This window comes from Cygnus olor, chromosome 1 (assembly GCF_009769625.2).
Source record: "Cygnus olor isolate bCygOlo1 chromosome 1, bCygOlo1.pri.v2, whole genome shotgun sequence".
Lineage (NCBI taxonomy): Eukaryota > Metazoa > Chordata > Aves > Anseriformes > Anatidae > Cygnus > Cygnus olor.
Window position 1 is genome coordinate 13,128,265 of NC_049169.1, and position 26,251 is coordinate 13,154,515.

At 41.1% G+C, this 26,251-nt stretch overlaps 1 protein-coding gene across 2 annotated transcripts in view; it reads left to right on the plus strand.

Annotated features, from left to right (window-relative positions):
• The window catches only part of LOC121063755 (gamma-secretase activating protein), a 48,179-nt gene that overhangs the window by 15,122 nt on the left and 6,806 nt on the right, over positions 1-26,251 (plus strand). Inside the window, exons 12-26 of one of the 2 annotated variants that reach the window (XM_040544557.1) lie at positions 697-782; positions 5,269-5,346; positions 7,603-7,680; positions 8,151-8,243; positions 9,507-9,724; positions 10,035-10,104; positions 10,809-10,891; positions 11,537-11,590; positions 15,477-15,602; positions 16,006-16,064; positions 16,484-16,515; positions 18,179-18,240; positions 20,083-20,178; positions 24,709-24,779; positions 25,351-25,445. In XM_040544557.1, coding sequence (XP_040400491.1) covers positions 697-782; positions 5,269-5,346; positions 7,603-7,680; positions 8,151-8,243; positions 9,507-9,724; positions 10,035-10,104; positions 10,809-10,891; positions 11,537-11,590; positions 15,477-15,602; positions 16,006-16,064; positions 16,484-16,515; positions 18,179-18,240; positions 20,083-20,178; positions 24,709-24,779; positions 25,351-25,445 — 1,301 coding nt within the window. The remainder of the gene's footprint in view (positions 1-696; positions 783-5,268; positions 5,347-7,602; positions 7,681-8,150; positions 8,244-9,506; positions 9,725-10,034; positions 10,105-10,808; positions 10,892-11,536; positions 11,591-15,476; positions 15,603-16,005; positions 16,065-16,483; positions 16,516-18,178; positions 18,241-20,082; positions 20,179-24,708; positions 24,780-25,350; positions 25,446-26,251) is intronic. The other variant, XM_040544559.1, reaches the window with a different exon arrangement.

Here is a 26,251-nt window from a genome sequence, read left to right on the forward strand (position 1 = left end):
CCCAGCTGCAGGACCTTGCACTTGGCCTTGTTGAACCTCATGAGGTAGCACAGGCCCACCTCTCAGGCCTGTCCAGGTCCCTCTGGATGACATTCCTTCCCCACAGTGTGTTGAGTTGGACTTGATGATCCTTGTGGGTCTTTTCCAACTTGGGATGTTCTGTTATTCTGTGAAAAAAAACATTAAAGCACAACCAACACGAGACAGAAAAAGAGTATAATTTGATCACACGTTCCACGTGTGATTTTTTTTTTCCCCTTTCCTTTTCAAGTACTTCCACTGGAATCAGCGTGCCTGCTTGCAGACTTAAATGTAGCTTTACAGACACAAGAATGGTTCAGAAGGCAAAGCCACAGAGTTCACAGGCACAATGGGTGACTGGATTTCCGATGCTTGTTCAGAACTCGCTTGCACTTCAAAGTTGGAGTGGTTGGGTTATGCTGCAATAAGTGCATATGAAATCAGGCAGTTGTAATAAAAAATTGTTGGCTTCTGGTAACAGTGCAGCCTTGCGATTCTTATATCTAACAGAATTGAGCTGATTGCTTAAAGCCTGATTTAACTTGCTTTAGAGAACATTTCATTATAATTCATTTGGTATGTTTGTATTACGTTGTGACTGTTATGGTCTTTGTGTTGTGATGAGTCACTGTGGATGAAGAACTGATTTATTTAATGAACTTTATTTGCTTATAGACTAGTGAATTTTGGATATGACGACTGCCAAGACCAAGATGTTACATCCAAATCTTTGAATCTTCAGGTTTTTACAAGTAAAGCAGGTAATGAATAAATACAGATGTCATATTATAATGTTCTCCACCTGTAATGATCATAGTGTAATCATAATTGATTACTAGGAATTTCTTCATAATACATTATATATATGTAACTTTTTGGACATGTGAGACTTCTTTATTCCTTTAGAGTATACTTGACAGATAACTGAGGGAGAAGGCAAATGTACACAGCTTTTTTGTTGTTCAGTTTGTTTACCCTCTGAAAGCTGCGTAGCAAGTTAAGCCGAAGACTACTTTGGGTTTTACATATTAACACTAAGACAGTGACTTAGAAATTTTCTGGTAGTTCAGCTCCAAAGAACCGATATAGTGCATCCATGCAGCGAAACGTTTCTGATTAAGCACACTGCAGCATTTTCTTGTAGTTTCAGAGCAGGGGCGGTCCCAAAGCTTGGTTGTGTGTTACATTAGAGCAATTTAACGTTAAAGCTGACCAAAAATGCGTTTGAAAGTAAACGCAAGGAAGGTGTTGGTGAGGTCTGTTGGCTGGGTGTCTGGCATAGCACATAATTGTGTTACAGAGTGCATGTGCATAAATGGAGCATCTGCATTACAGATTGCAAGAGCTTCACATAAATGTCAGTATGTGATAGTTAGCTGGTCTAAGTATGTGATACTTAGTATGTACTGAGTATGTGATACTTAGTGGTTTGGTATGTTCCTTAAACCTTTAGGATTTAGTTTTTAACCTGCATTCTAATGCATCTTAGAGCTTTTTTTGGTTAAAAACCACTCTCAAGAGATATCTGTTCATCACAGATGCCTGCAATTTCAACTTACAGACCATACAGCCAAGCAGAGATGGTATCTGGTTAACCTTTGAATAGTCTACAGAGTTGTATAGAGGTGTGATGTGTCACAGTAGTGGCTTTACATCTCACTTTTTAAGGATGTTTTTATGCACATGGGTGAGTTGCTGAGCTATTTGCCAGTTGCCTTGAAGTGACCATGAAGGCAAGTCAAGTGAAATACAGTTTCCTTATATGGATTTTTTTCTTACCAAGGCGGACGGTACAGTTAAAGATTAGAGGGAAGGAATTAGAAGCGAGAGAAAACCAAGTTTCCGTCTAGCAAATGTAGATTAGGTTAGTTTTACTCTGTTAGCAAGACTGAGTATTTTTATGTGCATTTCATATACAAACTGCCTGTCTAAGAATGGAAAAAGTTATTGATTCATATACATGCTTCCTTTTAAAGCTACGCTTTGCTAGGGTTTGTTTAGAGTCAGTCACCTCCTTTTAGACCAGGACGAAATTCAGTCTTCCATCAAGTCTATTGTTTGATTACCCTGAAATAAAATGTTATTTTCTATCTGACAACACAGTATTTAAATTCTGTGTGGAACCTCTCACATGTAGTACGTTGTGCTTAATGTAAATCTCATAATTTGACAATTACACTTACTAAGTTACTTTATTGTACATGGCTCTTCACTGGTTGTTTTTTGAAACTGAGGATGAAATTGCACAGTTCATTTGGAGTAACTGCAGTTCAGAACAAACACTTTTGGCAGTGAAACCATATGTAGTTGAAGGATGGTGTGGGTAATTGAACTGAAATTCCCCCTTGTCTTTTTTGCTTACGGTGATTTACAAGAGTAGACTGCATTCTCCTTCAGACACAGACTGTGCCTTCTGTGGAACTGCTAGCATGCTTCAACTGTCAGTGCTGATATTCCTGTTTGTATCATTTAGATATCACTGGCAAAGAATAATTGGCATAACTTCTAAATGGAATATTCCATGCAACTTCCCATTTAATGAAACTATTATTGGCTACTGCCAGCCTGACCTCTGAATGAAATCACTCTTTATTTCTCAAACTGCTGCAGTAGAAGAAAAGTAGCCCTGTTCCTTACACTGGGCAAAACAAGACAAAAAGTCTCCAGATAAAAACCGCTGTGTACTTCTAGATTAGCTTAGATCAAGTAGTTCTAGTCTCAGAATTAACTTCGTATGCTCAGAATTCAGTAGTTCCTTAAACAATACTTGGCTGTTGTGTTTTCTAACACTTTAGAAGTTAAATTTACTCGGTATTCCAAAAAAAACCGCAGGTAGTAAGATGAAATAAACACTGCATTACTCTTACCTAACTTTAGCTGCCTAAAAGCTAAGCATCTGGACTCTAATTATGGAGATAAACAGGCATCTCCAGGGGATGGTTGCCTCTATCCATATTCTTCATTTGCTTTGTAGAGGAAATGTAAATAAGAGATGTTTGGGTGGCTGAAGTTAGCTGCAGCCAGTCATTCCTAAGCCAACATAACTAAACAAAGTGTGCTAGTCCTATGTCATATTTGAACTGTGGTGCTCAGATGCCATGTTGAGAAACTCTTCCAGACTTACGTCTGGAAATCAGGAATTTGAAGTTAAGGTTCCTACAGAAAACTTCCTGTCTCCGTGTGTATTTCATAGGAGACTCTTAGAGTTTCGGTGGTATGATGTTAATATATGAAGCGGCAGAACTGTAGTTGTTGTTTTCCTAATGTTGCTGAACGTAGTAACTCCTCACGGCTACCCTATGTGAGTAGAACTTTACTTTTAGATGCTGTTTTTTTCTTTGTTGTGGTTGAGATCTTTTTTTTTCCTGTTATTTCTGAAAAGATAAGAGTCTGTCCAAATATATCTTCATGTGAGTTTTCTCACATTATGGCATTTAGCTCCAGCTCGCCCTGTTTGCAAAGGATTTTGAAATGGATGGATTTGGTCGTGCAAAGGCAGAAAGCTTTTACCATATAGGTGCAATAGAACGATAAGCTTTCCCTGACTCAACGCAACCCAGCTCTGATTTGCAGAGAGCACTGGTGAGGATAAGAAGGGAATTTGTCTTGCATTGCCAGTCTCTGGCTGCACTAATGGGACTGCCAAGGCAGTCTCAGATGGAACCTTGCTTGGACAGATGAAAACGTGTGCGTCTCGGATCAGCAACTGTGTTAACAAAGCACCATTTGATATTTTCTATTGCTTGTAGTTCGGTTTATGAACATTTGGACCAGGATCCTGGTGTTGAATATGTACGTCCCAGTAATAGTTCCCTGTAGCCACTGTTGTGATCAGCTTGCATATACACCCAGCAACACTTCAGCCTGAACAAATTGACTTGCATTCACTTGCATGCTGCACAATTTACAGAACAGTGTATGCAGTAGCCTCCTGCATTCAAGAAAGACATTTGTAGTGTTGGAAGGGAGCTTTTGGGAATGAAACAGCGTTGTGGGTTGCTGGAGCTTCTCCGGTCTTCCTCATGAGTCCTGATGCTGCTCCTTTAAAAATTATGCATGCTCTGACAGATGCCAAGTGCTCTGGCAGCGTGCCCTGTCTGTTGTCTAAACGACTTAAATATCCAAGCAAAACTGTATCGAGCTTCCCAACAAGATTCAGTCAGCTAAGAATGAGCAGAAGAAAATGACACGTCAGGAGAAAGTGTTTACCTTCCCCACAAGTGTGGAGTGCCTCAGCCAGATCTGTGTCACAGCCATGGTACAGCTCTGTGGTCTGAAGTACTAGGCATGTAACCAAGTAAAATACCTTGGTAACTGTGTTTTTGTGTTTGTGCTTTTCCTTTTCTGTGCCTTTTTCTTAATCCCTTGTATATATAAACCTTTATTTTTTTTTTAGAAGAACATTTGTTTACTTTTCTCACCTCTTAAGTGATAAACTTTCAGCAAAGGTAAAAGGTGAACAGTTATAGTTGTAGCCCATCTTTCCCAACTGTATTGGGATAATGTGGTTTGGGAGCTGTTTCTAGCATGGAGGCCAAAGCAGCTTGCCCCAGAGCCTCAGAGTTAGCGGACTGAAGTTTTTGTTAGGACATGGAGGGAGGGCAAACACCCAACAGAGTCAAAGCAGTCTGTCAGTCTGACAGAGAATTAATGTGGATGGGGCATGGGGAACCATTCCTACACAGAGCATCTTGGCTGAAATAAACTTGTGACAAGGACTGACTTCTGTCCTAAAAAAGGAATTACAGTTCTTTGGGCTGGAAAAATGGAGAAGTGACTGTCATTTCTAGCTCTAGTAGCATATCGTGCTGCTGCCAATATGAAATTATTATTTAGAAAGCAAACAAACCATGTTTGTTGTTCCATGAGTATTTGATAGTCCCTTAACAGAAAATATCTAGAGATTGAAACAGACTGAAGAGAGAGAGGCTTGATCAGTTTTCTGGCTGCAAGAATAGTTTCTTCTGGGAAAAGCTAAAAAGGTACTTCTTCAAGGAACAACAACTGGTCATGTCAGAACTCAGGGCTCCATTGTGCCGCGTTGTCTCCTCTGGTCTCCCTTACTCTGTGTTTCCCTAGGTAAATGATGGTTGGAGGTGCATAGTCTATATTTCCGTAACCTTTACCTTTTTGAGAGGTGGTTATTGTTAGTTTCTAATTTGAAACAGCCTTGCTTTGGTTTTGTGCATTGTAAAGGTGTTGCAAGTATTCAAATGGACCAATCAATTTTCTTTTTCCTCTCTTTAGGAGGCTTGTGCGTGTGTTGTAGTCTAGCCTCTGATATTCCTGATGAAATAACATACTCCATATATTTTTTACATAAAGGTAAGATTAACCTGTTGTGCTGACTTTATTTTGGAGAATGTCACTTTGCTGAAGGAGTTGCAGAATACCTTGCAAAACAAATAACTACCGAAGCCTGCGGACAATAAACTACTGTCGCTGGTGTTCTAAAGACAGCAGCTGCATTTGTCTGCAGACTCATCTTTCCTGCTGTAGACTTCCTGCCTGATGCTGAATTAATAGCTTCAAACCAGTGACTTCATGAGTGGCTATTAGTCGGGTCTCTTATTTCTAGCCAGACTTTCTGACACGCTGAGCGCAAACAACATCAATGAAATCTGTGGGAGCTGCAGGTGTGTTGTACTTATGCCGTAAGGCATTTGTATGGGAAATTGAGCCAACAGCTCTTCGCTTGAATGTCTGTTCAGAGTCCCAGTTCAACGTGTCATTTTCACAGCGAGAGGTGCAACACCCACAGACTAAAGAATGGTAGCTACGTAAGTGGTGCTCTAGCTCTGAATTTTGTTATATTTTTTTCTTGAAAGTAATAAAGAACATTATTTAATATTATTTTATTCTGATCAGAGGAAAACTTCTGATTAGCAAGATCTTTCCTCATTTGATATATGGAAGAGAGGTGAATTATTTCTCAAGTGAGAAGCTGCACAGTGTGGAGCACCTGTGTTGAAGCGAACAACAAGCTTCTGTTTTACCTGAAGTCTTTATTTTCTTGTGTCAGGAAAATTTTTATGTGTCAGTTGCACTAATAATACTTTGCTGCTGGAACATTGTGGGGTTGGGCTAACTGCATTTTTTGGCTTGAAGGCATTAACAATTTTGGAAAAGTCCATTTTGTTTTGTGGCAGCACTCTGCAATGTGCTGATCTGCAGGGAAGGGTTGGCTTCCCCAGATGTTCTTGATGTGTAGCTGAAGGAGGGGGGTTGCGTGGCTTGGAGCCAACCGTGCCCTTGTACATCCGCTTCTGTACCAAGAAAAGAGTGAGGATAAATCTGGTGACACTAACCAGCTGCATCTGAAATGACCTTCAAGGAATGGATTTGCTTGGGGCAGAGCTGTTTGTGGATTCACCTAAGATTCACCAGTTGTGGGAGAGAATTATAAGACTGGTCCTGAGGTATTGCATAGAAGCAGCAGGGTATCAGGAGTGTAAGCTGCGTTTTAGAGACGTAAGGACTGCGCTGCAGCGTCTCTGCGCTCAGAAGGAATCTTCCCCTTAAAGGAGGTCCTAGCAGTTTCTTGCTGTGACATAAACACAAACGTGATGATGCCACAGGTGTGGTCTGCAGTGCTGCTGTTAGTTAGCATGAGTGTTCAGGCTGGCAAGTCGCAGAACAGGGTGGTGAAGTATGCTGATTCATTTCAAGAAAACGTCAGTCAGTATCTTATGTGAAAAACTATTTTTTTTTAGATATCCCTTCATCTGTTGTGTTGCTATTGATCTTGGAGGTCTCACTTTTTCTTTTTTGCAGCAGAGAGAAAGCACATATCTCTGCTAGGGTCAGGAATCGAAGTGCTGTCCCTCTGGATGAGTGGCATGGCTCATGATCTACATTTTTCGTTGCTGGTTCTGCAAACTGGGGACCTATTTTATCTTGAATTTTCATGCAGGATTAAGTAGCATCCTGATCATGACACCATTCAGCCTTTAGGATGTGGCAGCATGGAGAATCAGTCATTTTCTCTCCAGCTATTTTCATCTCAAGCTTTTCTGAGAGATTGAGGAGAGTGAAGGGATCTGTGTCATTCTTAGTGGGTGCCAGAAAAGGTTTGGTGCAAGCCGAGAATAAAACGACAGTTGTGCTGGTGCAAAGCCTATGCAAGCACGGTGAGTCTGAAATTAGCATAGTTTGAACAAATACGAAGTAAACCATAGCAAGAGGGCGTGCAGATGAGCAAACTGGAAACTTTCTAAATCAATTGAAAGACCACCAAAATGTGAGGTACAGGTACATAAAGGATTTGCTTATTTTTTTGGGGGTAGGTATTTTTGTACAGGTTTGCTTGGAGTTGGAATGCTTCTTTAAACATGAGCATAGACTGCGCAATGCATGGCCAATTTCCTCACCCTAAAGAACCGCGTTGTGTGGGTGCAGGTCTACTAAGTATGCAGCAACTCTGTGCAGTATGAAGTAAATCCATCTGTGCAGACAAGCCCATAAAGCAGTCTTAAAATATCACTGTTTGGGTATATTGGCACTGCTGAATTTTCTAGCTATAAAGTTATACTTGGATTATAACAGATGGATTTATTTTTTTAATGTATTATGTTTCCCTAGGTTATAGCAAAACTTTTACGGTTTCTCTAGAAAGAACAGAATCTCATCAATTGAAGGAAGTGGCCTTTTTGAATCTTGGTGAGTTACTCATGTTATTTCCCTGTGTGCCTGCCACTCTCTGTCCCCAGCAGGGAGACGAAGGTCTAACCCTTTTCTAGAAGGAAAGGATTTTTTTTCTTGGCTTTAAGTAGTTAAGCTGTTTTGCCACACTTTTTTTTTTCTTGCTTAATTTTTATATTTGGCATTTGATATTGCAATACCTCACTGTTAGTAAGCAACTTCCTCTGAAATTGACTCAGCTTCTGCTCTGGAGATCAGCTGCTGAGTTCTTGAGTGTCTCAAGCCTCTTGAAACCTGGAAGCCCAAATGTGTTGCTAGTATTTCCTGTGTTAATACAACAGCAGCTTTTAATTAACTCCTTTTATATTTCCTAGATATAATCAATTCCATCAAAGAGAAGTGGGCTAAGATGGGAATCATGTGAAACAGCCTCTTAAAGCAAATAAATGAGCAAGTGCTAAATTGACCACTGTTATTTCTTTAAATAGATTACTATGTGGCTGCTTATTTGCCTGGCCAGTTCCTGCACCTCCTGAATATTCAGCATCCTGACCTACTCTGCTATAGTTTATTTCTGACAGGTATAGTAGGACTGCTACATGAAATGATTTTATTGTTATAGTGGAAAATTGTTTAAATCTTTTAATGGGGAAGTTGCGTTTTGTCAACATTTCCTTTATTGCATAGTGCTCTGAAAAAGTGGGACTGAAAAATAAAAGCAACATTTTTTCTACTTTCCATTTAAAAAAGTTTCTGAAATGACACTTCAAACTTGATCTATTGTGTACTTCTTGCTTGTTATGAAGTGGACCTTTTGCTGAATTTGAAATTCTTTTCTTTAGTTTCATGGTTCCCCTTCACCCGTCTTTGCACATGCTTCTCAGTCCTCTGCTGTTCTCGAATTTCACATGGAGATGTAAATTTGATTTTACATTTCCTTCCTCCAATTGAGTTGCTCTAAATGTGTGTGTTTGGAGGGTGTGGGGAAAGGAAATCTGTATTTCCTTCACCTGATCAGGCTGATGCAATTTGATTTAGTCTCATCTGAGAGGCACGTTATTTCATTTCCAATAAACACGTCTTTATGGGAAGTGGATTATTTTTGGAAATGAAGGGCCTTTGTTTGAAAACAGAAATCCATTCTTCTAATTGGGTGAAGGAAAGGTAAATAATGGGGACTGGTGCAGGGGCATCACATGGGGCTAATATCTGTTTTAAATATCTAGTTAAAAACTCTTTTGCTAGAGAGGAGTGGAAAGCATTGCTGTTACATGGTGAGTCCGATCCCTCTTATGCAAAGAATCTGTAACCCTGCTTTAATAGTGGTGTGGTGGTGAACCTTAGCACTAGTATAAATGAAGTGGTTTTGACCTGATGGCTCAATCAGTAACCATAGAGCAGACCCTTTCTCTTCTGGCCACTGGGAGAGATGGTAAGTGGTCTGCCAGTACACGGTTGTATCATGATGCTCAATGTGGGCAACTCTGAACTGTACCAATGCGCTCAGGTGCCAATTCTATTGTTGTATCCCTGTTACTAGCCTTGTGCCCTTCTCTGTTCTGTCCTGTGTACCCTGATTCATCACATTACTACACTGTGAGCCTCAAATCTGTATGCCTGTTCTGACTCAGCAGTAGGGAAAGAGGATTAGATGTGGACTGAACTCCTGATTTACTTCCTTGAGCCAGCCAGCACCATTCCACCTCCTGTTCAGCATAATACTAGGGCAGCTAGTACAAGTGGCAGACTGTTCCTTACTGCTGGGGGACCCGGGAGTCTTGAGAGAAGTACTGGTAGCAGACAAATTTTATATTTTTATTCCTTCTCAATCCTATGCTCTTCAGGTGAGGATGCAAGAATTGACACACTGCAGAACTGCTCCATCCAGTCCCCACTCATGTCAACAATCTTGGATGGCTGCGTAGGGAGAATGTATGCAGTGAGCATCAGTGACAGTGCCTTATTACAGTTCCTGCAGAAAAGCAAACGAGACAGCGAGAGGTTGGCAGCTCTACATTGTGCTCTTCTGTGTGTCAGAAGTACAGCTGACTTGGAAATGAAGGTGGGAAAAGAACCTTCTGTGAGTTCTTTCAGTGAATGATGTCTCGTACAGAACAGAGTCAGGGCATGATATAAGTCAAAGAAAAAAAAATTTGATCCACGTGCACTTTTGGTAGTGCCAAGAGGCTTATCAGGTGGGGTGTCCAAGGTCCTTTATTGGTGAAAGCTGTCCTGAAAACATTTATATCTGCATCACCACTTCATGCAAAGTGTTTGATCTGAAACTAAGGTTTCTACAGTTCATTTCAAGTACCTTACATATCTCTGTTTAAGCATGTGTTGTGACAAATTCCTTTGTTTCCATTTGACAGATTATTTGGTGGATTTCTGAGAACCTGTCAACGTGTCATTCTTTTGACCCCATTCAGGAATTTATCATCGGTAGGTATTTCTTTTCCTGCATACTAAATTTTCTGACATAACCTAATTATAGCTTAAGGAGAAGCCACAACGTCACAAACTGATTCTCTTCTTTTCCAGTTTTTAAACTATGATCTGTGTTCACTGACCTGCATTTTGTGGTGTTAGAGACAAATTTAGTAATTTAGAAGATACATAGAACCTCTCAAAATCAGAATGGTAGCAGAATTTTCAAATGCGTTTTTCTGTCTAGTGGGACAGATAGATTTATCGTTATTTGAGGTCACTGGAAAGCAGATCCTCCTGTCTTTGATAGCTGGGATGTAAATAACTGGGATCGGAGAGGAGGAACAAATCTCTTCCAGCCCAGCCCAAGCCATTTTTTCAGAAGGATTTGGCATATCAGGGCATTCTCCTGTAATAGCTGACTCCTCGGCATAGCCAGTGTGTGCACTGTGTGCCCGGAGCCTCCATACAAAGGACCCCTGCAGTGCTGAGCTGTAGCCAAGCAGCTGACCCGGCCCTGCAGCCATCTGGACTTCCCTTCCTCCTTTTGTGCAGAAAATGGGACCAGTTCCACCATGGAGGAAGCTGTTTCAGAGACAGCAGCAGGATTTGTCCCTAAACAAGTGTTACATAGATAAGGAGCTGCCTGTGAAGCCTGTTCTTGATAACTGATGGTTTATACAGTCACATCTTTCTGAATCTTTTTGCGTTGCATTCAGCCTCCCTGTACTCCCGAATGCGTTCAGAAACGCACAACCTGGATAAGCTTTTGCCCTACACATCACTGCTGGACTGGATTGGGGTAAGATAACAGCTGGTACTTTAATAGCTAGAGGAAGTTTTTTTTCTGCTTTAATAAAACCTTTAATTATATACATCCTTAGACGTGGTCTAAATCCCCATCTGTGCTTTATGCACATTTTATTTTGTTAAGTCTTAACCCTCGTGGTGTTTTCCATGAGTCCTATATTTTGTCAATAGATAACATTTATAAAATGAGAAGAGCTACTATAATGGAATGGATGATTAGATTTCCCAATTTTCTAATTTAGATACTAATTTATTGATGATTTATAGGTTTATAATGAATATTAAACATACTTAAGCATAATGCTGAAGTTACTTCCAAGACAAACAGCATCAGCAGAGTTAAGATGTATGAGTAAGCTTGCAGAACTAAAATAACTTTAGGCAAGATCCCACAGTTAGAGCAAACAGCTAATTTGAATTTTTCTTATCTGTAACTGTTCTAGTGTTGCCTTTTTCTAAATGGGATGAATGAGGGAAACATATTCCGTTTTTCTTTTTGGCAAAACTGGGTGTATAGTTTTGGCTAACTAGGTTATTTTGCAAAGGAGACAGGTAATGGATATTCACTTAGATACCCAAACAGGCCCATGTTTTATGTGGACTGATTTATGTTTTTATCATTTGTCTGTATTTCTAGGTTATCCCTGGAGTAGTCTGTACAACAGACATTATTTCTCTGCCTGTGTTAGAGGTAAATTCTAGTATAAAAACACATTTGTATCTGCAGGTTAGGAGCTGCTTTTCTGGGAGGTGGGAGTAGGGGAAGTGGGTGGTTCTGTGGAGAGGCTCAGTACTAAAGAAGTGGTGTCCACACAGCCTTGTCTAAAAGAGGGGTGAACAGAAAATTTGCTGCTTGAGATGGCATATACGTTTACTAAAATACCAGTTATCCAAATGGATGGTTGCTAGCTCAAAGATGTATTTCTGTTTTCCTTTTCTGGACAGACTTTTCCCATTCAGCAGGGAAGGTCCTCCAAGAATTAATTGTTAGTTTTCATTAATACCTCTTCATTTGTGACTTCATCAGATGGAGGCAAAATTAACACAATGGTTATGTAGGATTTCTCACTACATATCTGCACTTCGGTGTGCTTGAGGGATATTTCGTAGTGCTGTCATTGGTACCAGTGGTTCATGACCTTCTCGCTGTGTTTTGTCCAGAGCATCCTGTGATTGCACTGATGTCAGGGCTTTGGCAGGCTAAATCTAGGTAAATTCCTGTACAGCGTGGAAAAGGTGGTGAGCTGGATGGGGAGAGCACATGCTGTTTGGGTAGGAAGCTGTACTTTCCATTGAAAACAAGATGAATGATTCTTCCCGTCTTCCATTCCACTCCCTCAGCTCCAGTTCAGAGAAACACTTGAATTTTTCCTAAGCGTTCCCCACAAAATCTGAAAGAGGCTTTTAATAAGCCGCGTGTTGTGGAGGGCTAATGTGAAGAGTCAGAGCTGAACCCAGCAGTATTGGCAACACACAGAAGACTCTGGATACATGAGAATATTGTATGTAGTGTTTTAAAGAGGTGAGAGTCTCCTGCTGCTTACAATTAGCTTATAAAGCTTCAGTTTTCATAAAATCTTCTTAAATTGGTGAAATTACCCCACTAATCACTCGCTCTTCAATAGTGCATCACAGCTGTGCTGCTAGAGTCACACGGCTGCTGTCAGGGAATCGGGCTTTGTGTGCTTTGCTTGGGAAGGCTGCCCTGAGAGATGGGACACCTGGGAAAATCAGATCTTGGGAAATTTTGTTGCTAGATAATCCCTGTAATTCACTGAGGTCAAAGTTAGCAGGCATTTAATTTGTCTGAGATTGAACCTCAAGCCCCTGGGGGCAAATGCCTTTAGCAGCTATACTTCCTGATTGTGGAACTCATTTCCTATTTCTGTCTGAAACCTAAACAGATTGAAAAGGTCAGAGTTGAACTAAAGACAAATATTTCCTGCTACTTTTGACTGCAAATCTCTCAGACTCGAATGAGGACAATGATGATGGTACACAAGGTAAAGCTTAATGCTTTGCCAGCTTTGTACTCCAGCAATGCAGAGCCACCAGAGCTCGAGTTCAGCTGGTCAGTTGATGGAATTTCATTCCATGCGTGTTGTTGACATCACGAATTCAGACCTAGGTGATGAATCTGGGTCTTTAAGTGTTATTTCTGCAATAGATCTTACGGCATTTCACAGAAACAATGATGAATTGTTGACTTGAGAAGCTTTTTGGTCTACTCAAGCCAATGAACTATTGAGAGCCTTTGGGAGGGCTATATCCATGTTCACCAGAAAAAAATTGGGCTATTTGGGTAAAGATATACTTTATCACTAAATTCCTGCTCAGCAAGAGATATGGAGAGAATAGGTGAGAAAAGGGCAATGGTCAGAGTCAGATTGTTGAAAAGCTTTACACGAGGATTGAGATTAATACAGGTCTGGTTTTTCTTTTTAAACACAGAAACCAAATTTGAAGGGGTGCAATAGGCTTGATCAGAAGGGGGGAAGAAAAGGGCAGGAGGAAGAAGGGAAGAAAATGGGAGGAAATCCAGGAGAAGAGTGAAGTTGTGTAGTGTAAGCTGTTGTCAGGGAGCTCAGCACAGGAAAAGGCAGCCTATCCGTCTTGTGCTGAGCCACTGAGGCAGAGTGAAGTTTTATGGTGTGTGCAGCTACATGGTGCTCTGCACACCTTCACTGCTGGGTGGACATGTCACTGTGGTCCCCAAAGTGAGAACAGGTGCCTCTTAAAGGTTATTGGCATCCTTCAGCCCTTCACAGAGGTATAGCAGAGAGCTGTCTTCATTTAAAGCAAAGCTACTTATGAAAGGCTTGATGGCACTTATTCATGGACTGCAAACTGGTAAGGCCTGACTTTGACTTCTGGAGGTACAGTGTCTTTTAGGTGTTCATACTTAGGTATGAATTTCTGACTGTCCAAAAATGTCAGCAAAATAACCACCGAAGACAAAGGGGTCTCTTCTTTCCTGTCATTGGCCTGATGATCGTCAGGAAATAACAGATTAAAATAAAAGATCACTTGAAACTTCTGACTTCTTAATGAGATGTAATGCAATGCAGGTTTTCGGTGGTGTCTGCTTTTAATTCTGAAGTCTACCGCTTCCTGTTTTAGCCTTGATATATTAAAGAAACTTGCTGTCTTGCTTCCCCTCCTACCACACATCAAACAACATTCACTGTGGCCTGAATGCAATTTTGCAGTGGTGTTGCTGTCGCAATTGCATAAAGCGGTCACTAGATGATACCCTTACGCTATATTCCTGATATTTCTCTCATTTCACGTTGGTAGCATTCAGGCAACGTACTGCAGTGCTAGTTTGTAGATCTTGGTGGTTGGCTCCAGCAGGGTGAACATATGGTGCCATATGCACTCCTAGTTTCCAGCTGCTTAATGTAACACGAAGCAAGAAGTACATTTTCTGCTGCATCTACAGCAACAGAACAGCAATCAGCACTGGTGGCAAGAGGGAAGTGGCTAGCAGAATTGAGTCTCTGCATTTTATTTTCCTTGGCAAATTGTAGTTTATAGTAGGAAGTGGTTTTTAAGGGCTTCTGAGGTTTTCTTGTTGTTGTCATTGTAGGAAAGTGGGGAAGAGGGCAAAATCCAGCATGTTACAGCAAGCTGGAGGAACATTGTGAACTGTGTAATTCCAAAAGCTTTCTGCCTTCAAACATCACTGCTGTGATGTCTGTACTGGGAAGGTAAATGTATATACTGGGGTTAAGAACTGTTAGTGCCATCACTTGTTTTCAAAAACTGCCAAAAAGAAGTGCCTTAATCCCACCTCTTCCTCAGCAAAGATCACATTGCTCTCACTTTATAAACAGAGGCCTCAAATCTTTATACCCCGTCCAAGAACTAGCTCAGGAAACCAGTGTGTTTGTGTGTTTTTTTTTTTCCTCCTGCCTGTTCACAGTTGAGTTTAAATTAATTTCAGCATTAGAGTCGAAGGCTTTGGAATTGCTATGGAGACATTTGGATCTTGTTTCTTTTCTGGGGATGAGGCGCTGTTACTTGAGGCTGGCAAACGGGTGTTTGCAATGGAAGTATTTAAGCAGACTGAAAGTAGTGGAAGCCTTCAGCTGCCGGGGTCGTGGTGTTGTTTCTCTGTTTGGAACTAATAGAAACTCAGAGTGGGATTTATTTGACCAAAGGTGAGTGCTTGCATCTGAGTCAGTTGCCTAAGGCTCCTTTTACAGTTAAGTGGAACTCTAGACAGTATAGCCGGCGTAGTCTGGGGTGTAGTTCTTCCCAGCAGAAGCAGTTCAGATGGATTAAGACCTGGAAGTCCCCATGTCTTTGCAGTGACTTCATAGGATCCTAAGGTGGCTAAGTATCTGCATTACATGCACCGAATCTTGAGGTCAAGTTTAGGTAAGTGCTACCCCTGCCGTCAAATTAAGGAAATAAAACTACTGGGGAAAAAAATGGTGGAGCTGATTTTTTTCTTTTTTCACTTTGATTACTATGAAGCTACATTTGTCACAGTTCTTTCAAATTCCTTAATGGGATAGATATTTCTATAATGATGCAGCCTGTATTCACGTTTTCCCTGCAATGCTTTGCAGTTCCAAAACTCTAAAGGCTTCTGGGAGAAACTCAACTCAAACTTGGAGAGTGTGAAGTATGCGGAGCCACATTTGCACTACCACAGTAATGTGCTCAGGAGGGAATGGCGAACCCTTTCAGAAGAGGTAAATACATGTGCCCGGAAATAGTCTCCAGAGCTGCCACTGAAGTGGATGTTTTAAAGCCAAACATGGAAGGGTTAAGTTTTTTGTTATTGGGAAAAAGAAACGGGAATCAGATTATGAGAAGTGCAAAGACTTGCAATCATTTATTTATGAGGTGATTGCCTGTAAGTCTTACTCTTTGCAAATAATGTGAGAAACTAAACATAAACAGAGTTTGCATGTACCTGTATTGTCACATAGGCTAGATGTTTGTGTCTGCGGGCGTGGGGAGTTGGGAGGTCGTTTAAAGCCTCACTGAGCATTATTTCAATTCAAAGTGAAAGCCAATTTCAGTTCTCATGTGTGTTTTATCTGGAAACATTATTTGTTTTATTCATTTTGGGATTTTTATTTCTTTATAAAGCAGAAAGAAGAGAGAAGAACCACAACATATTTGAGGAATATTTTTGAAAACGCCAAAAAGTAGGTACCATTTTCTATTGTATTTACCCTTTCTTACTTTGTTCAAGAATGTTGAAGGATTTAAATGATTTAAAGGATTGTTTAAATAACCAATCAGGTAAATAATTGGATGTCTTGCTCTAAAGAAGAGTATCTGGCTGAAAATCAGTTATGGCAATCCTTGTAATCACTACAGCATGATGTGAAATATCCAGGCCTGTAGAGCTAGGTAATTTATGGTAAACATAAGTTATTCTTGTGCAAACCAGACATACAGTTCTCTTTATCCTAATCTTTACTAAATATTGTCACATGTACGCTTTTTGGATTTCTTTAGCTGCCTTTGAAAGACCAAAGGGTTGTTTCATCTTTTTAATGTCCTTACGAAACCCTTTAGACTAATGGTTACGAAACAAGCTGATTTTTGTTTCAAACCACAGGGTGCTTTCTCATCTGGACACTTGGGACTCTGGTAAGTAAAACTTTTGTTGATGTAGGCCTCAGCTGTAAGGTTGGTTAGAACATTTCAATCTAGCTGTTGATGGCTGAAAAATAAATTGCTGTGTGTGTTTCCAGCATTGAAGAGTTTGAGGCATTAAGATGAGTTTTTAAATTAGAGGAAAACTTGATAGTAGTGATGGGGTTGTATTGACAAGGAAACCTTTGAAAATAAAGTTCCTCCTTCACAGTGGATCTAGTGTAACATAAGCAGTAAATGTTTGTCTGCCTGAGGATTTCTTCTCCGGGATTTTTCTTCTGGAGCAGAATATTACTGTTGTCTTGCACACTTAAAGCTGCCTTTGCAAAACAGAACTTATGTACAGCAGGAAATTATGACTGGTGAAAATCAGTGTGGAGAATGCAGGCATGTAATGAATTTCCCTAGGTCAGGAACACCTGAGATCTTAAGTGATGTTCAGTTCCTCACACAAATAAGTAAAACTGAATTTGTTTAAGCAAATTATGTTTTTGTTGTTCTCACATCACTGTCTTTCTATGTCCCCTGCCACTGTGTGCTATGAAATGATGCTGATCTGGGTGTTGATCACACTTTTGGGTGCAAATTGTTGCAAAGAACTTTCAGCGTGTTCATTTCCAGCCCCTAACACAGGTCATTCATACCACTGCTGGTTTTTGCAGTGGGCTCTGATTTTTAGGACCTTCTATCAACTCTGGTAGCCTCGGGTTCAAACTACTGGCATGTTTTCCAAAGATCCTTATTGACAAAGATGCAACTGTTCTTAAAGAATTTATAGGTAGCTGCTGGCAAGTAACAAGCATCAATGTAGCGTGTCTATCCTGTAGATCTTCCTTCACGTCCTTTAAAAATCAAGCAACAAAAGGTTTTTTTTTTTTTGTGCTGCTAAGTGATGAAGTAAATATGTTTCGAGGTGAGCAGGGATGGTTGGAAAGTAATTTGTAAAAATGTAGCTGCTTTGTACAATACTGACTTGATTTTGTGGTATGCGATGAAATACAAGTTTTTCTTCCTTTGCTCTTAGTAGACAAGAAGCACTGATTAGGAAATAGAGGGTATTAAGTTTCAGTAGATACTATAGGCTCCTTCCATGTAGTTGGAGAATTGTGTTCCTTTACTCAGCGGTCTGCAAGGCTCGGAACACAAGCAGCCAGACCATGGGAGAAAACCAGGGAATTGCAAAGTGACTCTGGTGTATCTACTTTGTGTCTGTCCATCTCCTTAGAAAAACTGTGCAGCTGTTTTGGCTTTGGTTTGTAAATGACAAGATCTAAACAGTGTATGCATTTGCACTTGCGTTACCAGGAGGTTTTCCAAGCCTTTTTCCTTTACCAAATCACCACAATACGATACCTCTCCCTTAAGCAACAAAGAAAAGAGTAATGCAATGAAGTGTAAAACTATGTGACAGGCTTGCGTTCCTCTGTGCTCGATGTTGAGCACTTGAGGCAAGGATGGTAGGTAAAGAGTTATTTTCCTTTCCTCAGTTCTCTCTTACGCAGTCCTTGATTCTGCCACTCAGTTCTGTAGGCGAGTAGATAGAACCACAGCCTCTGTTTGTTTATGCATGTTTCTCAGTGCTTTTGAAGTTGGTTGAAATTTTGTGATGTTTTTATAGTTTCATGTCCCTGAATGGCTCTTGTTCTGTTTATTTCAGAGGAAAGGCTAGTACCTCTCTTTCAAGAAGAAGATCAGCAGCAGCAGTTACTGATGGGACTGGTACGTGCTTTTGTTACAGTGTGCACTAGAGGACGCACAACCTCAACAAATGTAAAGAGTAAGATTGTCAGTTCCAGGGCTTGGTGCTCGCTAAGAGTAGCTGTGGGACACATTTGGTATTTCCTAGTTCTGGAATTCATGGTCATGATGTCTCGATATCATCTTAATAGGTCACGATATCATAAAGCATGGGGGAAAAACAACAATGGAAAGTTGATTTCTCAAAGAGATTTTCCCCAATACAAATTTTCTTTAGCTAGAAGTTTACTCAGTTCTCCTTGAACTTCATCTGTCAGCTATTTTGGGGCTACTTTACAGTACTTCCTTAAAGTACATTTGAGTGAATTCCCCACTTGCAGTTTCCCTCAAAAGGATGACAGATTTTTTTGCTTCTCAATTTAACACCTTTTTACTGTCTCCTTTTCCTTCTACTTGTTGTGGTTTAATGAAGCAGGCAGCTAAACACAACACAGCCACTCGCTCACTTTCTCCTTCAGCAATTTCTGCAACCTGTCATAAAGAACTACATGCAGCAGTCCGGAGTATCCTTTTGGCCAAGAGGCTTTAACCGCTTGGCTTGATTGCAGTGCATGTTTCGCATCCATGGATAATCTGTGCAGTAGTGTCCGTGGTCAAGTCCACCCCGATCAGAGCCCACATCTCCATCTACGAGTTAACTCTCTCCCAGCCAAAACCATGACACTACCTTCCTGCTAGGACTGCTGCGGCCATTCTGAGGCCGCTTCTTCTTTTGCTTTTTTCTCCCCTGAGGATCTCTCCTAAGGATCTACCATCCTTATGCTTCTGGGTAGTAAATCCTATCTTAAATCCCTACCTGTCCTTCCTCAATCTAAATACACATCTTCTCTTATCTCTCGTTCTCTTGCTGTTAGATCCAAATAAAACTCTTCAGCTTGCATTGGAAGGTCTCAGCACTGCCTCTGTGAAGAGTGTATCAACACTGTCCTGTCTGTCCAAATCTAAGGCAAGTTCTCACTCTTTGCAGTCATGCTGTCTTGTTTCCAAGTGCTGCCTCACGTCCTCTGAAATTTCTTTACATTTTTTTCCTCAAGATTATTCAGACAGATCCAAAAAAGCAGATCTCCGCTGTCCTTTGTGTGCGCTTTCCTACCACCTATATTTCTGCCATGTCTTGACACATGGAGACTAATCATTTTATAAACTACTAAAACCAGAGATTTTATTTGCATCAGCTTTTCTCTGAGCCTGGCCTCTTCTTGGCAAAGGACCAGGATGGGCCTAATAGTAAACAAGCTACGTGAGGTCAGAGAATATTTCAGAAAGGAGAAGGTATAGGTAGTGGTATGGCCTGTATGATAACGAGCACCTGATTTTAAAAACATGACAATGAATATTTACCTGAAGTTGCCATTACTCAGATTCTCAGGTTCTTGGCTACTAGCACAAATTGGACTTGTGCTAGCTTTCTGTGTTATAAAAACCTTCAGGTTTATTTGATGTAATAACTACTTATAGTCTCAAAAATCAGTGTTTGTGTTAAAATCCTTCCTTCACCCCCATTCTCACTTGGTTTGACCCAGAGAGATTTAAGACTTGTAAGACTTTTCTCTTCAACATTCTTGACAGTATAACGTAGCACTCTTTTTGCTGAATTTATGCCAAGTAACTATTTTGAATATTCAGATCTGCTGTTGACTTTGGCAAGCTTGTGTGGTAGCTTGGGGTCTCAGTCTGAACTGGAATTTTGTAATGGGGAGAAAGTTGTACTAAAGCCTGTTGATCAGGCCCTGCATGTTGTGGGGCTTTTGCATCCTTTTGAAGAGACCACAAGGACACTGAACTGTTGGCTTTTTTTTCTAGATGGTTGCTCAGCTAAAGGATCACCTCATGAGACATCTACAGTATGTAGGAAAAAAGAAGATTGACCAAATAGTTCTGGATTATGTTGCAAACCTGGTTAGTTCGATTTCACAGTTGCCGTTGTGAGCAAGCGTGTATTACTGGGGATGAAGGGAGGGCTGGATATGTGCTGTGTGTACCTAGTGTATTTGTGGTGGGAGGAAGTTCTTGTTTAAGCTGTTGAATCATATTTTTCTGCTTAATGTCCATATTGATAAAGCGAATAATACTTAAGTAATATTAAAGAGAGTTGTATTGGGCGCTCAGAATAGTGAAGAAACAGTTTTGTTTACAGCTTGTAGAAATATGATCTACTCCCAGAGTTAAAATCTGAACTCATCCAGAAAGTTGAAAGAACGGCCTTTGGTTCCTGTGGAATACATTGCTGCGTGCTTTGAATAATGCAAGCGCCAGCAGGCGGAATAGGAACTAAGAAAAACAATTTCAGTCCAATAAATATAGCATGAGAGTAAATCATCACTACTCCTACAAATGGACTTTAATAGGCTTTTTGTGAGTGTAACAGAAGACAGACTTTTGCCTGAATCCATATGAATTACAGCGAAATCTTTCTTTCCAAATTCTTCCTTTTCTGTCTTTGATCATCTTAAAAGAAGCATAAAAAAAGACCGTTGTCCATAGGAATTATTACACCTGGTTTTGTCTGTCTCAACATCAAATCCTTTAAATGCAGAGAGCACAAGAGCTCGCATAGCAGCTAGTAAGTCATGTTCTTTGTCTTTTTGCTAGCCTTGTCACCAGATTCAGTAGAACTTGGTCCATGCAGCTCTTGGGTTCCAGAATCTCCCTGCAATGCTATTTCCTACATACAGAAGTCTCAGGAAGCTTTCCTGAGGCTACCGGTGTCTGCATGTTTTCTCAAGTCTCCTGCAAATCAGTTGTGCTGTTGATGTTACAGTGTTCTGTGAGCCACTGCAACTTCTGCTGGGGTTACTGACTTCTATATTCAGGCCTCCTTCTGTAGCTTGACAGATAGTTTCACTGTTGATCACCAGACTGTTTCCCTGTCTTTATAGGAAGAAAAGAAAAACTAGTGGCTGACTTAAGTAGGAACAGTACAGGGTGAACCAAAGCTTCGTAGCTGATAACAGTACTGAAAGAAGCAGAACTGGAGTGTTTGTTTTGCTTTCATACGTTTTCTAGTTATCATTTGTTCATTCCGAATATAAACTAAGATAAAAAAAAAATACTAGAACACCTCCGCAGCCTTGATCTGCAAGACAAAATTATTGTAGGCTGAATCTTGCAGTCAAAACAAATCTCAGCCCTTCCCACCCCCACCATGAGTAAAACTTTAGGATTAATACAGTTTTTTCTTTTAAACTTCACTAAAAACAAGAATTCTCTCAACTCCGTTTACAGACTTATTATTCCTGGAAAAGGTGCTATAAACAAAGATCATACGTCTCTAAAAATTACTTCAGCTCTTTGGCTGGCACATGTTGCTAGGTGCTGTTTGGAAATCTTTAGAAACCATCTTATTGTTAGACTTGGGTCTCCCCTCATCCCAGCTAGAAACTCTCACATCCTAAACTGTTCTATATCCCAAATCTTTGGAAGTTCTTTGGGGAAATTGTTTTGATTCTTCCAACAGTTTTCTGTAGCACATCAGCAATGTGTAGCTGAGCTAAAGAAGCTAATGGAACAGGAAGAGGCTTGAAAAATATTTTGCTTGTCTATTTGTTTTCTCAAAACATTGTGATGTTTTATTACATTCAGAAGCAATGGAGTAATGGAGTAATAGGGTGTTGTGGGACGTAGTCATTGTACAAATCAATTGAGGTTTTACGTTAGAGCAGCCAAGCCATGGGAGCATTAACAGTTTATCTTAAAACAGCATAGTAGTGGTTGGTTGCTATCAGAGAACTGTGCGTAGCAGTATGCAGAGTACTGGGAGGTAGTGTTAATGAACTGCCTCAGTGCTAATTCCCTTTCTACAGAGCCTGAAAATACCTGGTTACCAGTTCATATGCCACCTAGCCTCTAGTATGTATATGTGCATATTCTGTCCCACCTCCCTCTCCCCTATGGTCTCTTTATCTTAGAAACTCTGTTTCTTTTACTCTTCTCATTTCAGTGAGTCAGGGAAAGGGAGAAATGACAGAAGCAGCTCGCCATCTGCTGCCCCAGCAGCGAGTGGAAGAGGAGACGGAGACAACAGGCAGCCTGTTGGCACAGGGAAAAGACAGATCAGAGTAAACTTGAAGTTTCTCTGAAAGTCACTGTGGTGGCTGCACCTTTTTGGTAGATAACTAGCCACAGACATCAGGTGTGTTCTCAACTGCAGAGGAATAGAAAAAATACACCACTTGGATTTGAGTTTTCTCTGAAGAAGGGTGACTGAAAACTGCAGGACTTACTCCGTTTTCTCCTTTGCTCCTGGTGCTTTTCTTTGGTTGCTTCCGTGTCTCTTTTCTTTAGAAACAGCCTTAGGAGTTGAAGACTTCTGGTTCCAAATGACCTTAGTGAAACTTCAGTTTACTCAGCACCTTTGCGTGAAAATGTACGTTTCGAGACAGCAAGGTACTTTGCACATGGCAGCTTAGGCCCTGCCTTGCTGTTGATCGTGTTTTCTCTTGCTAGTTCTGAGTGCTCCGAGGGAAACGGATTCAGGTCCTCAACTGGAAAAAAAAAAAACCTCCTGTTGTACCTTATTGTTAGGAAATGGAAGGTGGTTTTGCTGTGAAGGCACTGGTCTAGCTTTTCCTTTGGTTCCACCAGAGACACGCTGCTAGCCTTGGGCAGGAAGCTGCCCGTGCTCCCCCTGTAAAAAAGATAACTCTGCCTTTCTCGTGCATGTCGTCCTGTGGGTTGCATGCTGAAAGCTGTTTGGGAGATGACTTCTCTCCCTGTGTTTTCTCTGATGTCCATTGCGGCTGATCAGAGCGAGTTGTGCTGATGGTGTCATGTCACAAGCATGCCAGTATTTAAGTACGTCCTAATAGTTAAGCTGACGATGGCTTAAGAAGTTGCTTTCTTATATACCCTGCAAAAGCCATGTAGTTGACTGTATTCTTAAGCAAAGAATACCGATTCTGGAGTATCATCCCTGTGAAAATGGTTTTGTTACATAAATAATGACAGGTGACTATGGGGTTTAAGAAGCTTCCCGTCACCTTGACACTGATCTTCAGCTCCAGCTGTAACTCCCCATGCAGAGGCCGTAACTGCACTCTGTGCTGGCCAGAGATGAAAGCCATTTGGCAGCAGGTGTGGTTCTTTTGACCCTTCTCTGAAAACTGGAAATCACTCGTTTCCTGCAAAACGAGTGGAGAAAAGCTGCCCTTCTGCAGGGACATTAAATGGGAGCTTTCCGTGGCATTCAGAAGTAGGAGCATGGAAATGCTTAGGTGGTTATTCTGAGTCAGGTAGCTGCCTCAGCATCTGCTCTGCAAGGCTGGAGGAAGTTGTGAAGGGTGGAGGGAAAAGGTGTGAAGAGTTTTCTGGCCAGCCGTGCAGAGGAGAGCACTCAGCGTTAGTGACCGGTATTCCAGGTCTGACCCTTCCATAAGAACTTGTCTTCTGCGTCTGCTTTACCCTCTTGGTCAGAGCTGGGACAAGTTAGAGGTTAGGGTGGGTGGAGTCTATGGGGATTAAAAAGAGTGAGAGAAAGGATTCCCGGATTCTGGCCACCCTGGGGAGAGAGGGGGGCTTATTTCTTCTTGGGACACCTGTCTTGCAAAACAGGGATCAGGCTTGCTTCCTGAGAGTTTCCTGGGATTGATTAGTTAGGACACTTTGAGGCCCAGAGATAAAAGGCATAGAGGAAGCGTCTCCGTTCTGTAACTGAGATATGGAAGTGGTTACACATGACAGCAGTAAGGGGCTGGCTAGAGGAAGTTATTTCAACCTTTTCGTGCATGGTTTCTCTCTTACAGCTGCAAAAGCTTTGAAAGCCCAAGTGAGAACAGGGTTTGTGGCTTTTGTATGCTGATAGTGTTTTGGAGGACAGCCTGGGAGCAAAAGGGAGCAAAAGGAAGCAACAGTGTGGGCCAAGAGATTATTTTAATTCACTGTAGACAAGAAGAAAACTCAGTAGAGACTCAGAGGCAGGGAGGCGTTTGCTTGTCTCATCTTTCCTCCTTGCCAGGGCTAGATTTATGATTCCTCCTGTAGACTTCTTTTTTCAAATATTCCACTGTCTTCAGCATGATCCAATTTTGTCTGGGCCCTGGGGACCTTTCCTTGCCAAATGCACAGTCACTTGGACACGCAGCTTTTGCTTCCAGGGCAAACAGATTTTTGAGAATTTTATGCAAGAGTGTGAGATCAGTTGATCGCTGAGAAGCACGATGTGTCGGGGTGCTGTGTGTCTTGCATAATGCTTGGATGAGCTGGGAGCACTTTAAACTTCTGGAATAGGGCAATCCAGTTACCGTTCAAATTTTAATCAATTGACCATTTTAAGCCCTGAGGAACAACAACAACAACAAAAGATAAATGCTGAAATTTTAGTGGGAGGAGTGTGGTGATAAGTTTATAATCTAAAGTGGTGTGTGAAATAAATAAAGGCTAACGACCTCCTGTACACAGTCTCCTATAAATGTTCAATCATTTTTGTTTTAGCTGAACCTGGTGCATCGAATAATGAAAGAAGTTTGGAAGAGATATCGGCTTCATTCCTACGTCTTCTGCTTGTGAGCAAGTCGTTTCTTAAAAGTTTTCAGCTTGCCTTTTGAAATACGGGCATAATAATTTTGGTCTTCAGCAGTACTTGCCTGAACAGTCAGTCATACTGACGGTCACAGTAAGCGCTGTCATTTATTCTTTTAATGATCCTGTTGGTCTTATCGAAGTCAACTCGAATATTAATCGTACAGGCAGTTTTATGGCTGGAGCTCAAAGCTGCTGAATTCAGAGCTCTCCAGCTGGGGTGTGGGCGTTGAGCATGTATGAAAGCCAGGTCGCTTACACCAGCGCTCAAAATACTTCACCTGCTGCTGTTGATACCAGGTACTGCTGAGAGACTTGCAGATACTCAGTAATGGGAGAAGGAGAAAGGGGGCATCACGGAGACTTTGTCTCTCAACACTTGGACGAAAATCTACTTCTGTTGGGTGACAGATGCCAAAGGAAGCAAGATGGCATCCCATGGTGGTTAACTGCTAATGCATAAATTCAGTTCACGTGCAGCACAACAGATTGACCGTGTTACCAGGAGAGTGGGGGTATTTCAGGTTCCTAATATCTTGCTATTTTGTTAAATAGTGACGAGAGAGGAAGTGCAGCAGAGTTTGCTGTGTTCCACATCATGAGTCGAATTCTAGAAGCCACAAATGGCATGTGCATGCCTTTACCTCCTGGTAAGTCCTGTGTTTTGCTGATTTAGTCCCTGTGTGAGGCAAGCCGTGCTATGAATTCCTCCCAGGAGAGCTCTAGTTGTATGTGTGCCAGGTTTGCTTTGACAGTATTAAAATCTATTCAAGACAGTTACACATAACTTGGTGCAAGTGAAACGAAACAAAACCAGATAGTTACTACAAACAGAGACAAAACATCAGAGGCGTAGTTCTCCATTTTCAGCTTCCAGTGGAGCGCTTGGGCACAGCCCTAGCTTAGAACTAAGATTTAGGCTTCTTTCACTGTGACTTATTTATTTATGTATTTATTTTAGGATAACTGGACTTAAGTGTCAAGAGCTACAAGGGAAAATCCTATCCTGGAGCAAAACCAGGGTGTTTTTTCCTTACGCTGTTGCTCTGCTATTATTCAATTTTATCCTGCCTTGCTGGAGGAGTTGATCTTGACTGTAGACTTCAGTTTCCTAGAGCTCCTCCTGATCACTTAGTCTTTTCAAAGCACTCGTTTATTTTTGTTAGGGAAAGACTTGTTAACACTGAATATTTAGGTTTTCTGTGGCTGAATTTGCCAACGCAGACAGGGAATTTACAGCCACGCTCTAGAATTAGACTGGATTTTAATCCTTTTAAGGATTAAAAGGATTAATTCTTCTAATGGCTCTTATAGAACGATTGAGCTTGCCGTCATGTTGTTAGCTGGAGGACCAAGGCCTAGCTGTAACTACAGAATGGCAGAAACTGATAGGAGGGTGTTCTGAATTGGATCAGAAAAAAATACCCTACCATCTGTTTCTGCTTTCTGCTTCTGT